Raw genomic sequence first — 15,926 nt, 5'->3', positions numbered from 1 at the left:
TTTTGCCTTTTCATCATCCTAGAATTATTTTATCATTATTCATCAATTATTCCCAACTATACCTAAAAAGACTACAATAGAATAATAAGAAACCAAAAGAACGATGGAATTGCCTAGAAGGAGAGAGAAATCATTATCTGTCAGCTTTCCTATTATATCACCTGCAATACTGCATCATCTTTCATGTAAATAAGTATATTATATGAGGTACATAAGAAGACTGGATTGTAAGTCAACTGTACTCAATTAAAAAAAAAAGACTAGAGACAACATCTTTGCAGCCTTTTTAAAAAACAGATATAATTCATGTACCATAAAATTCACGTTTTAAAGTATACGATTCACTGGTTTTTAGTATATTCACGAAGTTGTGGAATCATCACAACTATCTAATTCCAGAACATTTCATCATCTCAAATAGAAAATCTAAGCTCATTAGCTAGGTCATTCTCCATCACCCCCTCCCCAAGCCCCTGGCAACCACTAACATTTCTGTCTGTATAGATTTACCTATTCTGGACATTTCATTAAAATGGAATACAGTATATGGTTTTTGTGTCTGGCTTTCTTCACCTAGCATAATGTTTCTAAGGTTCATCCATGCTACAGGATATATCAGTACTTCATTCTTTTTATAGGTTAATATTCCATTGTATGCATATACCATATTTTGTTTATCCATCTATCAGTTAGTCATTTAGGTTGTTTCTACATTTTGGCTGTTATGAATAATGCTGATATGAATATTTGTGTACAAGTTTTTGTGTGGACATATGTTTTCAATTCTATTCTGCATATACCTAAGAGTGGAATCTCTGTTTAACTTTTTGAGGAACTGCCAGGCTGTTTTCCAAAGCAGCTGCACAATTTTACATTCTCACTAGCTATGTATGAGGGTTCCAATTTCTCCACATCCTAACTCTTGTTATTGCCTGTCTTTGTAATTAAAGTCACACTAGTGAGTGTGAAGTGGTATCTCACTGTGATTTTGATTTATATTCCCTTAATGGTTAATGTTATAGAACATCTTCCCATGTGCTTGTCTATTCAAAACTTTTGCTCATTTTTTAAGATTTTATTTTTTCATAGCAGTTTAAGGCTCACAAAAAAATTGGGAAGAAGGTAGAGAGATTTCCCATATCCCTTCAGCCCTCACACATGCAGTCTCCCTCACTATCACCAACCCCCACCAGAGTGGTACATTTGTTATAACTGATGAACCTACACTGACACGTCTAATCACCCATAGTTTATATTAGGGTTCACTCTTGGTGTTGTACATTCTACAGGTTTGCACAAATGTATAATGACTTGTATCCATCATTACAGTACCATACAGAGTATTTTCACTGCCCTAAAAATCCTCTGTGCTCTATCCATCCCTCCCCCAACCTCTGGCAACCACTGACCTTTTTATTGTCTTGGTAGTTTTGTCTTTTCCAGAACATCAGATGGTTGGAATCATATAGTATGCAGCCTTTTCAGAGAGGCTTTTTTTTTTCTTTTAAATAAATTTTCATTTTGGCTGCATTGGGTCTTTGTTGCTGCACGCAGGCTTTCTCTAGTTGCGGTGAGCGGGGACTACTCTTTGTTGCAGTGTGTGGGCTTCTCCTTGCAGTGGTTTCTCTTGTTGCGGAGCACAGGCTTCTAGGCACGCGGGCTTCAGTAATCGTGCCAAGTGGGCTCTAGAGCGCAGGCTCAGTAGTTGTGGCACGTGGGCTCAGTAGTTGTGGCTCATGGGCTCTAGGTGCGCGGGCTTCAGTAGTTGTGATGCACGGGTTTAGCTGCTCCGTGGCATGTGGAATCTTCCCAGACCAGGGCTCGAACCTGTGTCCCCTGCATTGGCAGGCGGATTCCTAACCACTGCGCCACCAGGAAAGTCCCAGATAGGCTTCTTTCACTTAGTAATATGCACTTAAGGTCCCTCCATATCTTTTTATAGCTTGATAGTTCATTTCTTCTTAGTGTTGAATAATATTCCATTGTCTGGATATATTAGAGTTTATTTACCCATTCACCTACCAACATATTGGTGCTTCCAGGTTTTGGCAAATATTAATAAAGCTGCTATAAACATCCTTTGTAGTTTTTTGTGAGGACATAAATTTTCAACTCCTTTGGGTAAATACCAACTTTTGTCCATTTTAAAATTGGGTGATTTGTCTTTTTACTGTTGAATTATAAGAGTGACCAATTTACCTATTTTTATTTTGGATGCTTGTGTCTTTGACATCACATCATATCTAAGAAACCACTGCCTAAGCCAAGGTCATGAAGATTTATACCTATGTTTTCTTCTAACAGGTTTATAGTTTTAGGTCTCATATTTAGTCCCTAGATACATTTTGAGCTAATTTCCTTTATATGGGTGAAGTAGGGATTCAACTTCATTCTTTTGCATGTGGATAACCAGTTGCTCCAATACCATTTGTTAATAAGACTATTTATTCTTTCTTCATTGAATTGTCTTGGCAGCCATGTCAAAATTCTATTACACTGATCTATATGTTTATTCTTATGTCAGTACAATATAGTCTTGTTTACTGTGCTTGGAGTAAGTTTCAAAATAAGTTAAGTGTGAATCCTCCAACTTTGTTCTTTTTTTCCAAGGTTGTTTTGACTATCCTGGGTCCCTTGCATATCCATGTGAAATTCAGAATCAACTTGTCAATTTCTACAAAAAACTCAGTTGGGATTTTGATAGGGATTTTGCTGAATCTGTAGAACAATTTGGGGAATACTGCCATCTTAATAACATTGTCTTCCAATCCATAAACAGTATATCTTTCCATTTATTAAGGTCTTTTAAATTTTCCTTCAAATATATTTTGCAGTTTTCAATGTACAAGCCTTACACTTCTTTTGTTAAGTTTAGTCTTAAATATTTGATTCTTCTTAATGCTACTGTAAATGCAACTGTTTTCTTAATTTCATTTTTAGATTATTCTTTGCTAGTGTGTAGAAACACTATTTTTTATATTGATCTTATGTCCTGTAACCCTGCTGAGCTCTATTAGTTCTAATAGCTTTTTTCTGGACATCTTAGGATTTTTTTTATATACAAAAACATAGCTAACATTCCTGGGATAAATTCCACTTGGTGATGTTGTATTACATAATCCTTTTATATGTTGCTGGATTCAGTATGCTAATATTTTGTTAAGAATTTTTGCATCTCTATTCTTATGTGTAGTCTGTAATCTGTTTTTAACTTTCATTGGAAAGCTCTGAGAATTCAGACTTTTTCATTTTCAGCCCAAAATAGCAAAGAGAAGACAACTGAACAAAGATGACATTTCAGAATTATTAAAGGAATCAAAGGTGAATGTAAAACACAGACAGCAGCACTTTATTAATGAGGTTGATTGATCATATGAAGTGAATCTCAGACACTGAGTCTTCAGATGACGATATCCTAGATTAATCTTCTCAAATTCAAGAACCTATGAGTCAACAACATATTTCTATGCACAAAGTAGAAATATGGCATTCTCATTCAGTGAGTCACTATAGGAAGAACTTGACCATACAGGATTTTGTGATAAGAACATTTTACTAGAAAGATGTGACAGTATTCTTTCATCTTTTACGATGTTTGTGCAACAAAATTTACTTGATATAAAAAGGTTGGTTACATTTCAACTCTTACTGAAATATCTTATCAAATTTTTAAAATTATCCTTTTATTATTCAATAATTATTCATAAAATGACTTTTAAAAAAAGTCCATTGGACCTAGATGATAAATGTTAATGACTATTTTTTTCAGGTGTACTGCAGGTGAAGAATTTTTCTGTTCCCCTGGGTCTGGCTTAGGTGCCCTGATAGACTGTCACAGCACTGTGATGTACACTCCCAGCACAGCACTTGCCAAACTTCAGGGTGGTCTTTGTTTATCTGGCTATCTAACTATTAGTCTACCAACTCCCTGAGAACAGGGTATCTTATCTTGGTACCTTACTTGGTATCCTATTCTATGACATGGTCAAATCTCTAGCCCAGACTTCACTCCTCAGCTTTAGACTGACAAGCACAATGGCCTGCTGATCATCAGTTGAACACACTGATCCCCTAGGATTCAACATGTTCAAAATAGAACTTGTCTTCATCCCTTCTCCTCTCTCTAAAACTTTCCCCCCTTTCTACCTGCTATCTCACTGGTGGCATCATTATCCAGTCATCCAAGCCAGAAACCTAGGAGTCATCCTTAACTTCCCTCTCTCTTTTCCCCTACATATTTGTGACCTCCAACTCCAGCTGAATTTGTTTAATATTTTTTTAAATTTCAACACCTCCAGTGCCCTTGTTCAGGCCTGACCATTTCTCACTTGGAATATTACAACCACTTATTATCTCTTCTTGTCACTTGTCTTTCTCCTTCAAAATCATCCTCCACATAGCTAATATAGAAGTTAGACCACATCATTCATCTGCTTGGAGCTCTTCTATGTTCTCCCATTGTATGACTGATAAAGTGAGATACCAGGCCTTGAGTGATCTTGCCCCTGCCTAACTTTCACTTTTGCCACTCCTAGCCTCACATTTTATGCAATACACTACACCCTTTCTGTTATTTCTTACTTATATGCCTGTGCTCATGCTTGTATGACTACTGTTATTTGCCCTTCCTTTGGAAAATTTTAGTTGCCTTTTACAATGATTTCAACTTACATATCACCATCTATGGAAAGCATTTCCTAACCCCATGCCAGGCTGGAGTTGTGTGCTCCTGTCCTTCCCATACCTCCATTAATGTCCTTACCACAATTATCATAACTTATCTGACTTGTCTGTCCCCACCAACAGACAGTGGGTTCCTTGAGGACAATGACCATGACTCATTCACTGGTGTATTCCCAGAACCCAGTAGAGTAAACCTGATATATCCTAGAGTTCAATAATAGGTCACTGAGAGAATGAATGAATAGGTAAACCAGGTGAAACAAGAAGAGATAGCAAACATGGTAAATGTGTCTTACTTCAGCAAATTCAAAATGGTTTCTATCTCATTTATGTACCTACATATACTTTGAATGGCTATTTCACATGTATTAATTCATTTATCACAAAACTCTTATAAGTACTGTTAGTATTCATTTTTTATCAAAGCACAGAGAGGACACAAAACTTGCCCAAGGACACAAAACTCAGAAATAATACAAGCTGAATGGAACAGAGCACACTAAAGCTAAATAAAGCTTAATAAGATTTAAAAAAGAACTTATTTCCTAAAATGGCTCTAAATTAAATTGAAACATACTAAACCTAACTACACATAACAAACCATAAACCTCACAACTTACTCAATACTAGCCACTAGGCTAGGCTGTCACCTGTTTCCAGGTCACAGAGACAACAGGGCTTTTCCAGCAGTGGTGGTTTTCCCGTTACGCTGCCCAGGCACCCAGTGCTTAGGTCATAAGGCGATGCCTTGAGCTGTCTTGAGAGCTAATATAGTTAGTAAATCAGAACAACTCCACCTTATAAGATTTTACTGCGTGATAACAGTTTACCAGTGAAAAACATGAACAAAATGCTCCTCTTGACTTGCTTTTAGTTTCCAGTATAGTCTTTTTCAACAAATGATGGTAAGCCCCACTACCAAATATGTGCACAGATAATTAGGATTTGCCTGCTGGCAATTCAGTTAACAGATAATGAAGAGACAGAGGCAAACACTTACAAGTGAAAATAAGATTTAAACAATGCAAGATAATTAGCAAAATACCTCTTCAAGTTCAGAGACAGCAAATACTACTTTTTCAATAGTCTCTCCGTGAATTTCGAGGAATCTCCTTACCGTGCCTAAGGAAAAGAGTAGAAAGATTAATTCAATAAATAAGAAATTAATTGTGAAGAAAAATCAAACCCTTCAAAGTTTTATTTCTGTAAGGGATCACTCCTCGTATCATTCAAGTCTGTGCTCAGTGACACCTTATCAGTAAAGCCTCCCCAGGTCACCCTATTTAACAACTCTTCCCTGATTTGCTTTCCTCCAGAGCAACTATTCTGGACATTTCATGGAGTTTCCTGTTTATTGTATATCCTCCCCACCCTCCCTGCCCCATCCATTAGATGAAAGCTCCACAACAGCAAGAGCTTTATTTTATTTATTGCCTTATTGCCAGTAAATAGTGCCTGGCCATAGAAGATGCTGACTCCAGACAATTCTCCCTTATCTAGTATATTCTTTTTATTCCCTGGGGCCTGTCTCTCTGACCAGAATGGTCTAGTACAAGTGCCTTTCCATTAATCAGTTACAGTATTAGATGTCTTCCTCAGCTCTTTATCCCTGTCAATATCCTATTGAACCAAAACTGAATTATTTTTTCTTAATTTCTATCTTATCCTTATTCTTTCTCTATAAACTTCTTAAAAATGAGACCTAGTGGCCTTTTCTCAGTCCTTAACTTACCTGCAATCTCTCTCTAGATGCCCACACCCCACCTTTTAAAAATATTGTCCTCTCCAGGTTCTGTCCTCCATATTTTTAATTTTCTTGGTATATATATTTTCTTGAGCTCACTAATTTGATTGTTAGATAATACTCCACATGCTGATGGCTCCCAAATCTTTATACTCTGTTTTCTGAACAAACGACCTGAAATTTCCTACAGCCTGCTGGGCATATTTGCCCAGATAACTGAGACCTCAAACTCAGCATGTCCAAACCTGATCCCAACAGGTCCAAACCTGACTTCCACCTCTCCCCAACACCTGCTCCTTTACCTGTACTCCTTATTTCAGTTACACAGCAACATCCAACCACTCACCTAAGCTAGAATCCTGAATTCTTCTGACACTCCCTTCACTTCTTCCTTCATCCTGCATTTTCAATATGTTATCATGTGCTTTAAATTCTACTGCTAAAGTTTTTTTTTTTTTTTGCGGTACACGGGCCTCTAGGCTCCGTATGCGCAGGCTCAGCGGCCATGGTTCACGGGCCCAGCCGCTCCGCGGCATGTGGGATCTTCCCGGACCGGGGCATGAACCCGTGTCCCCTGCATCGGCAGGCAGACTCTCAGCCACTGCGCCACCAGGGAAGCCCTATTGCTAATATTATTAACAGCCATTCCTTTTCTCTTCCAGCTGCTCTCAGGCTCTCAATGCTAACAAAGACGTTGGCAATAAGTTTTCAACTGTTCTCTTGTTTCTCTTTCCAAGCCTACATATTCACTGTTGCCTGAGTTATCTTATGTTACCCTCTTCACTAACCATTTCCGATGGCTCTGCACTGCTTATAGGTTAAGATCCAAAGTCCCCACAGCATGTCTGTCCACACCCTGACAACCAACCACCCCTCCACCCCTGCCCTTTAGTCCTATTTCCAGCTATTCTTCCCACCTCTGTTATGCTTTAGCCATTGGCTTCTTTGCTGTACTTCGAATATGCCACTTACTTTGATGCTACCCTACCTCTGCCTGCATGGTTGCCTTTGACTAGAATACCTTTCATCCACCATGACCCTCTCTTAGTGAACTCCTACTCATTTTTCATGGCCCAGTCAAAAGCCATCTCCTTTGTATAGAACTCCATCCTTCTGTGTGCTCCTCCTATAATCTTTTAAACAGCCCTCTATTTGTGAACTTTGCATAGCATTTTATATCTAGACTGTGAGCTTTCTGAAGGCCAAGTAAACTTAACATTAATACTACTAGGGCCTTGGGACTTCCCTGGTGGTCCAGTGGTTAGGATGTTGCCTTCCAACGCGGTGCAGGTTTGATCTCTGGTCGGGGAGCTAGGATCCCACATGCCTCAGAGCCAAAAAACCAAAACATAAAACAGAAGCAATACTGTAACAAATTCGATGAGGACTTTAAAAATGGTCCACATAAAAAAAAATCTTTAAAATATATATATTACTAGGGCCTAGCACACCTTAGGAATATGGCAAGCAATCATTCAAAATTAATTAGTAACTGAATGAACATTTTATGACTCTGGTTATCAACATATTGCTTGCCTTGTTCACTACTGTGTCTTGAGAGCCTAATAAAGAGACCCATTTGTTGAAGGTCTGAACAAATCTTCCTAATTCTCTTTCTGTCAGTTGACAAATTTTTTCATTTCTCCCTCTATTCTGCTTTAATAATTTTTTAAAAATGAAATTAAAAAAAAACAAACGATTTTCTTCCATCCTATTTACTTTGACACCAAGTTTTAATGTTTACACAAAATAGTTTCCAAGCGTATAACTGTGGGATTTCCTTTGGAAGACAACATACGATGCCAATTAGTAACCAAGTTGAATTCCCTCAGCAGCACAGTTCACTCAGAAAAGTAATTCTGCAAAAAGGAGGAAAAAAAAAAAAAGAGTGATATCATGGCTATAAGGTTTTTGTACTGTGCACTATTCTCTGCAACCAACTAGGATGCCATGTGCCTAACTTGTAGTAAAAACTCTTTAACTGGTGAGAATGACATGTGTGACATTAAAATTTCCAAACTGGAAACACAATAAGAAAACACCATTGCCTTTTTTCTCACCACTGTATCCTCTTCTATACGGCACAGGGCCTAGCATATAGTAGTCACTCAGAGTTCTGTTGAATGAATAAATAACATGATAAATTTATCTAAATGTAGATGTTTCTTTAAGTTTCTTCTGGAGAAGAACTGAACTGCACATGAACTAAGAAAAAAAAAGTAAATAACTTAGTACATCTATCAAGAAGATATTACTTAGATTTCAAATGAAATAAATTTCAATAACAGTTTAATAAGTAAGAAAGCTTTTGGAACTAAGGACTTAGAGTTACAGCCTCAGATCTGTTCTTGGCCCATATATGCTACAAAAGCCTAAAAGCCATTTATTTCCCAGATGCTCAGAAAGTATGTGAGCAAAGGCACAACTGTTTGTGTGTGTGTGTGTGTGTGTGTGTGTGTGTGTATTTTTTAATGAGGTGCTATAGTTCTGCTATTAGATTTAAGGTGTAATAAGTCAAGTAGGTCTTATAACATACAAGTTAACCTGCTTATCTTAAAGCTTTACATTTCCTTTGTGCTAATTAAATTTCTAGAAATTGCTTCATCAAAGTCCCTTATACCTACTTTTTTTTTTTTTTGTAATTTGAGGAGAATTTAACTGAGGGACCATTTACAAAAGCACATGCTGGGTTTCTGGTTGACAATTTCAAGGTAGGAAGAGTGGGCTGGCTTTCTACCCTGTGACAGGCAGAATTCTAAGATGACGTCCAAAGAGTCACAACCTGGTTGAATCTCCTGCCCTTGAATGTGGAAGGACCCAGCGGAAGTGAAGAATGTCACTCCTGTGGTTGAGTTACATGGTGTGAGGCACTGGCTGGCTGATGGAAGAAGAGGTTCTCCTGCTGGCCTGGAGGAAGTGGGCTGCCCTGTTGGGAAAGGGTCACGTAGCAGGGAAGTACAGGTGGCCTCTAAGTGCTGCGACTGGCCCACAGCTGACAGGCAGCAAGAAAGCAGGGACCTCCAGTCCCACAACTGCAAGAAACTGAATTCTGCCAATAACCACATGAACTTAGAAGTACCCCCCGCAAGCTCCAGAGATGAACTGTCTGGCCCACACCTAAGTTGCTGCCATGGGAGACCCTGAGCAGAAGAGTCAGCCGAGCCATTCTCCTGACTCATAGGAACTATGGCCTTATAGCTACTTTTGATCTTTATCTGCTGTTACTACAATTACTGCTCAAAGCTGACTCCTCTGTGGTACTGTATCAAGTGACTTATCTGAGGGCCACAGAGCCAGAGTTAGACTGGTAGAACTGGGACCAAAAACCAGTCTTCTTGACTACCTTTTCAGAGCCTTTTCTACAAAATGACGGTGTCTCTTCAAATTCTAATCCATATAATTACTTTAATAAAAAATGGAGACATAAAAGGCCTACCTCAAGCTATGAGATATGGGGCACAGGCTAAGTGAAACCAGAGAGAGTTAAGACCTGCCAAAAGCCTTGCCAAGGAGAATTATATAAAGGTAGGAACTTTGCTTTGGTAAGGCATCATTCAGAATACATGCAGGCTAGCTATAACAGTAGTTTCCCACTGAAGCAGTCCTAACTCAAGCATAATGAATTATCTAGTACAACACATAGGTTACTAGACTTGGGAGTCAGAAGGCCTGGATATATGTTCCAAGTCTGCATAACCCTAAGAACATGATAAATTTCTGAGCCTCTTTATTTGTAAAACAAATACCTAAACACTACACTACCTAAAACACAAGGTTGTTGAAGAAGTGAAATGGAATTTCTTTTATCCCTTTTTAAAACACATATTTCTTCAGCAAGGACCATATGTAAAGCCATTCCTGACATATGAAAGCACTGGAAATACAGAGATGAAAAGAAAAGATCTCTGGGACATCCCTGGTGGTGCATTGGTTAAGAATCCACCTGCCAATGCAGGGGACACGGGTTCGAGACCTGGTCCAGGAAGATCCCACATGCCGCAGAGCAACTAAGCCTGTGCGCCACAACTGCTGAGCCTGCGTGCCACAACTACTGAAGCCTGTGCACCTGAAACTCATGCTCTGCAGCAAGAGAAGCCACCACAATGAGAAGCCCATGCACCACAACGAGGAGTGGACCTCGCTTGCTGCAACTACAGAAAGTTTGCACACAGCAACGAAGACCCAATGCAGCCAAAAATAAATAAATAAATTTTAAAAAAAAACACCTTTCTATTTCAGATAGTCATATCTCAAAGGGGAACAAATCTTCTTCCTTGTCACTTGGTCTTACACCTGTCTTCTACAGTTGGAGATCTTATTTACAATCTTTACAAGGATCTGTGAACTTCCTGAAATAGCATGTAAATTCCCTCTGTATGTGCATTCCTCTGGGAAAAGGGTCCACAGCTTTCTTTCATCAGATGCTCAGTGTAGTTTATGATGAATTCCAAAGAAGTCATAATAGTTAAGAACTATTGCTCTAAAAATACAGTATGGAATAACTCCACATGAGACGACTCCATATATTTGGGCACCATATATGCTAAAAGCGTGTTCTTCTTTAGGAGAAACACAACTAATGTTTCAAACTGTTTGCCCTGCAGTTTGTCAGTCTCATGAGATATGACAGCCAGAACTAGATGCAAAATTCTAGGTGTGGTCTGAACCTGTATACAATACAGTGAGATCAGGGACTCCCTTGAGCTAAGCATCATACTTTTATATTACATATACAACATTCTGGCTCATAATGACTGAGCCCAGTCTTTTAAAAATCTAAATGCAGGGTTTTATATTCAAATAGCACACGTGAAAGCTACTGCTTAAACTGACAGTGCCATATCAATCTGATATTACAAAATCTGTTTTGACTTCATTGTTGCTGCCTGCTAAGATTATTCTGAATTATGATTCAAATACCCAATACATTGGCCATACTTCTCAGTGGTATAATTTTCAAACTTAACAGGCAAATTTTCTAAGCCTTTATTCAAATGGATAAAAATGTCAAACCTAGAAAGTAAAGCTCTGCAACTTGTCAACACAAACTTCCCGCCAGAGTGCCACAATCAGTTAATCAACGAATCTTCTTTGGCTGAAACTATTTAACTAGTGATAAAAAACTTTTTAAAAATTTAATTTATGTACAGTACCCCCAACCTTACTTACGAAGTGCTATGTGTGTTGCATCCTCTAAAGGGTAACCTCGTTTTGCAGAATTAATGACACAGAATCCAACAGAAGACATGGACTGCTCTCTGCAATCAAACAGAAAACACATAAACTATACCCTAAGTATTCATAATAAATAATAAAAAATGCAGCTTAACTTCTCCTTCCCTGTCCCTTCAATGAATCTACTGTAATATTTAACCCAACTGCACTATGTAAAAATTATATTAATATATAATTTAACTACACCATTTGGGGAAAATATATTCCAAGTAAAATGGGAGTAAAATGGGAACTAAGTAAAATGGGAATGGGTTAAATTCTCAAGTCACCCAAATGTATTCCTCTTACTCTGCCACATTTGAGAAGATGATTAATTCTATCTTCAAGGTCCTCCTAAATTATTTAAGTCCCTCAAAATTTGACTTTCATAGCTAGGTTTCATTTTAAAACCAGAGCCTTTACCAATGCATGGCATGCTATGTCTAAGAACTGAGTTAGCCATACTTTGCCAGCTGAAGTACGTTTCTGTAGCAGCTGTATAGGGAACTCTCAGCGGCTGTGCGATAGCGGCTCTTGTACTTAGGTCCCACTGTGTGAATGATGAACCGGGCAGCTAGATTAAATCCTTTTGTCAATTTTGCTTCACCTGTCCGGCAACCTGGGAACAATGGAGAATATATAAGTCATGGAGCTGTTAGGAAAAAAAAAACCCAGCAAACCAACAGAACAACACATGAAACAGAGAAAGTACTAAGAACTTCGAGAAATTCCAGTTAAAAATATGGATTGAATACAAACACATGTCTCTGATCCTAAAATGACAGTGAAGCAATACAATAGGTATAAAAATAGAGACAAAGAGGATGGGAGAGAACATGAAGCAGAAAAGCATCATTCAAATTTTGGAAGGAATAAAGTCAATGGACTAGAAGCAACTGATTTAGCAAAGCAGAGAAACATAACTGCTTGCAGAAATGGGGTGACCAATATGAAGCAAGCTGGTCTGTTCTGAAAGGCAGTGTTGGATTAAAGACAGACTGCTTTGATTCAAATCCTGAGTCCACCATGTTCCTGCTGTGACCCTTTGGACAAGTGCTTGGCTTCTCCATGCCTCAATTTCCTATATAAGGGGGATACTAGTAGTACTTACTTCACAGGATTAAATGAGTTAATATATGCAAACTGCATTCATGCATTAGCTATTATTGTTGTTGTTATTACTACAGAACACTAAAAAGGCTCAGAAATTGGAGGTCCTAAGAACTTCTGAAGGCTATGATGTGAAGTGGGACTAAAAAGAGGAGGCTGAGTTAAAAGTTTGCATAAAAACATTCAAATCTGCAACAACCCCTCGCCAGCCAGCACAGCAAGGTGATGATTCCTTTACCACCATAGCAACAGGAAGGTTTATTCTTGGGAGATGCTGCACTAGAGCTTCTGGACGCTAGATCCCAGGCATAGCTGAAAAGAGGGGATTTGATTAAACTGTTATACTCAACAGTAATGGCTCTAGATCTCTGCTCCTAACTGGCTTCCAAAACAGACGTCCATGCTTATACCCCTGGAAGGTTCCCTTCCAGGAGACTAAGGATCAAACGAAAGGACCTACAGATTCTGATAAATGAGGGATGTTCTCCCAATGAAACAGCAGGGCTCCTGCTCATCATCTGCTTCAAGATCCACCAAGCCAGGTTTGGAGAAGATGGCGGAAGAGTAAGATGCGGAGATCACCTTCCTCCCCACAGATACATCAGAAATACATCTACACGTGGAACTGCTCCTATAAAACACCCACTGATCGCTGGCAGAAGACCTCAGACCTTCCAAAAGGCAAGAAACTCCCCACGTACCTGGGTAGGGCAAAAGAAAAAAGAAAAAACAGAGACAAAAGAATAGGGATGGGACCTGCACCAGTGGGATGGAGCTGTGAAGGAGGAAATGTTTCCACACACTAGAAGCCCCTTCGCGGGCGGAGACTTGCAGGTGGCAAAGGGGGAAGCTTTGGAGCCACGGAGAAGAGCGCAGTAACAGGGGTGCGGAGGGCAAAGCAGAGAGATTCCCGCACAGAGAATAGGTGCTGACCAGCACTCCCCAGCCCGAGAGGCTTGTCTGCTCACCCGCCGGGACCGGCGGGGGCTGGGAGCTGAGGCTCGGGCTTCAGTCGGATAGCAGGGAGAGGTCTGGTGGTGCAAACACTGCCTGAAGGGGTAAGTGCACCACGGCTAGCCTGGAGGGAGTCCGGGAAAAAGTCTGGAGCTGCCGAAGAGACAAGAGACTTTTTCTTGCCTCTTTGTTTCCTGGTGCACGAGGAGAGGGATTAACAGCACTGCTTAAAGGAGCTCCAGAGACGGGCGCGAGCCGCGGCTATCGGTGCAGACCCCAGAGAAGGGCATGGGATGCTAAGGCCGCTGCTGCTGCCACCAAGAAGCCTGTGTGCGAGCACAGGTCACTCTCCACACCTCCCCTCCTGGGAGCCTGTGCAGCCCGCCACTGCCGGGGTCCCGTGATCCAGGGACAACTTCCCCGGGAGAACGCACAGCGCGCCTCAGGCTGGTGCAACGTCACGCCAGACGCTGCTGCCGCAGGCTCGCCCTGCGCGCCGTGCCCCTCCCTACCCCCTGCCTGAGTGAGCTAGAGTCCCAGAATCAGCTGCCCCTTTAACCCCGTCCTGTCTGTGCGAAGAACAAACGCCCTCAGGTGACCTACACGCAGAGGCGGGTCCAAATCCAAAGCTGAACCCCAGGAGCTGTGCGAACAAAGAAGAGAAAGAGAAATATCTCCCAGCAGCCTCAGAAGCAGTGGATTAAACCTCCACAATCAACTTCATGTACCCTGCATCTGTGGAATACCTGAATAGACAACGAATCATACCAAATTGAGGAGGTGGACTTTGGGAGCAAGATATATTATTTTTTCCCCTTTTCCTCTTTTTATGAGAATGTGTATGCTTCTGTGTGAGATTTTGTCTGAATAGCTTTGCTTTCACCATTTGTCCTAGGGTTCTGACCTTCCGGTTTTTGTTTCTTTTTTTGACTTAAAAAATTTTTTTTCTTAATGATTATTTTTTATTTTAATTATTTTATTTTATCTTATTTTATTTTATCCTCTTACTTTCTTTCTTTCTTTCTATCTAATTTTTCTCCCTTTTATTCTGAGCCATGTGGAGGACAGGCTCTTGGTGCTCCAGTCAGGTGTCAGGGCTGTGCACTGAGGTGGGACAGCCAGGTTCAGGACACTGGTCCACAAGAGACCTCACAGCTCCACGTAATATCAAACGGTGAAAAACCTCCCAGAGGGCTCCATCTCAACGCCAAGACCCAGCTTCACTCAATGACCAGCAAGCTACAGTGCTGGACACACTATGCCAAACAACTAGCAAGACAGGAACACAGCCCCATCCATTAGCAGAGAGGCTGCCTAAAATCATAATGAGGCTACAGACACCACAAAACGCACCACCAGATGTGGACCTACCCACCAGAAAGACAAAATCCAGCCTCATCCACCAGAACACAGGCACTAGTCCCCTCCACCAGGAAACCCACACAACCCACTGAACCAACATTAGCCACTGGGGACAGACACCAAAACCAATGGGAACTATAAACCTGCAGCCTGTGAAAAGGAGACCCCAAACACAGTAAGATAAGCAAAATGAAAAGACAGAAAAACAAACAGCAGATAAAGGAGCAAGGTAAGAACCCACCAGACCTAACAAATGAAGAGGAAATAGGCAGTCTACCTGAAAAAGAATTCAGCATGATAGTAAAGATGATCCAAAACCTTGGAAATAGAATAGAGAAAATACAAGAAACGTTTACAAGGAACTAGAAGAACTAAAGAGCAAACAAACAATGATGAACAACACAATAAATGAAATTTAAAATTCTCTAGAAGGGATCAATAGCAGAATAAGGAAGCACAGAGAGTCCCATACAGGATAAATCCAAGGAGAAACACGCCAAGACACATATTAATCAAACTATCAAAAATTAAATACAAAGAAAACATATTAAAGCAGCAAGGGAAGAACAACAAATAACACACAAGGGAATCCCCATTAGGTTAACAGCTGATCTTTCAGCAGTAACTCTGCAAGCCAGAAGGGAGTGGCAGGACATATTTAAAGTGATGAAGGAGAAAAACCTAGAACCAAGATTACTCTACCCAGCAAGGATCTCATTCAGATTTGATGGAGAAATTAAAACCTTTACAGACAAGCAAAAGCTGAAGGAGTTCAGCACCACCAAACCAGCTTTACAACAAATGCTAAAGGAACTTCTCTAGGCAAGAAACACAAGAGAAGGAAAACACCTACAAGAAC

General features: G+C 40.1%; 1 protein-coding gene across 5 annotated transcripts in view; it reads right to left on the bottom strand.

The window, feature by feature from the left end:
- Positions 1–15,926, bottom strand: part of GDAP2 (ganglioside induced differentiation associated protein 2) — a 93,259-nt gene that overhangs the window by 45,954 nt on the left and 31,379 nt on the right. For all 5 annotated transcript variants that reach the window (XR_002891223.3, XM_024119858.3, XM_024119856.3 and 2 more), the window contains exons 4-6: positions 12,107–12,260; positions 11,597–11,685; positions 5,729–5,805 (exon numbers count right to left, since the gene is read on the bottom strand). Coding sequence is in view for 4 of the 5 variants with exons in the window: in XM_024119858.3 (XP_023975626.1) it covers positions 5,729–5,805; positions 11,597–11,685; positions 12,107–12,260 (320 nt within the window). In the remaining variant the exon portion in view is untranslated. The remainder of the gene's footprint in view (positions 1–5,728; positions 5,806–11,596; positions 11,686–12,106; positions 12,261–15,926) is intronic.

The sequence above is a fragment of the Physeter macrocephalus genome, chromosome 4 (assembly GCF_002837175.3).
Source record: "Physeter macrocephalus isolate SW-GA chromosome 4, ASM283717v5, whole genome shotgun sequence".
NCBI classification, from domain to species: domain Eukaryota; kingdom Metazoa; phylum Chordata; class Mammalia; order Artiodactyla; family Physeteridae; genus Physeter; species Physeter macrocephalus.
Note: the sequence above shows the minus strand (reverse complement) of the source record. Positions and strands in the feature narration are given on the sequence as shown.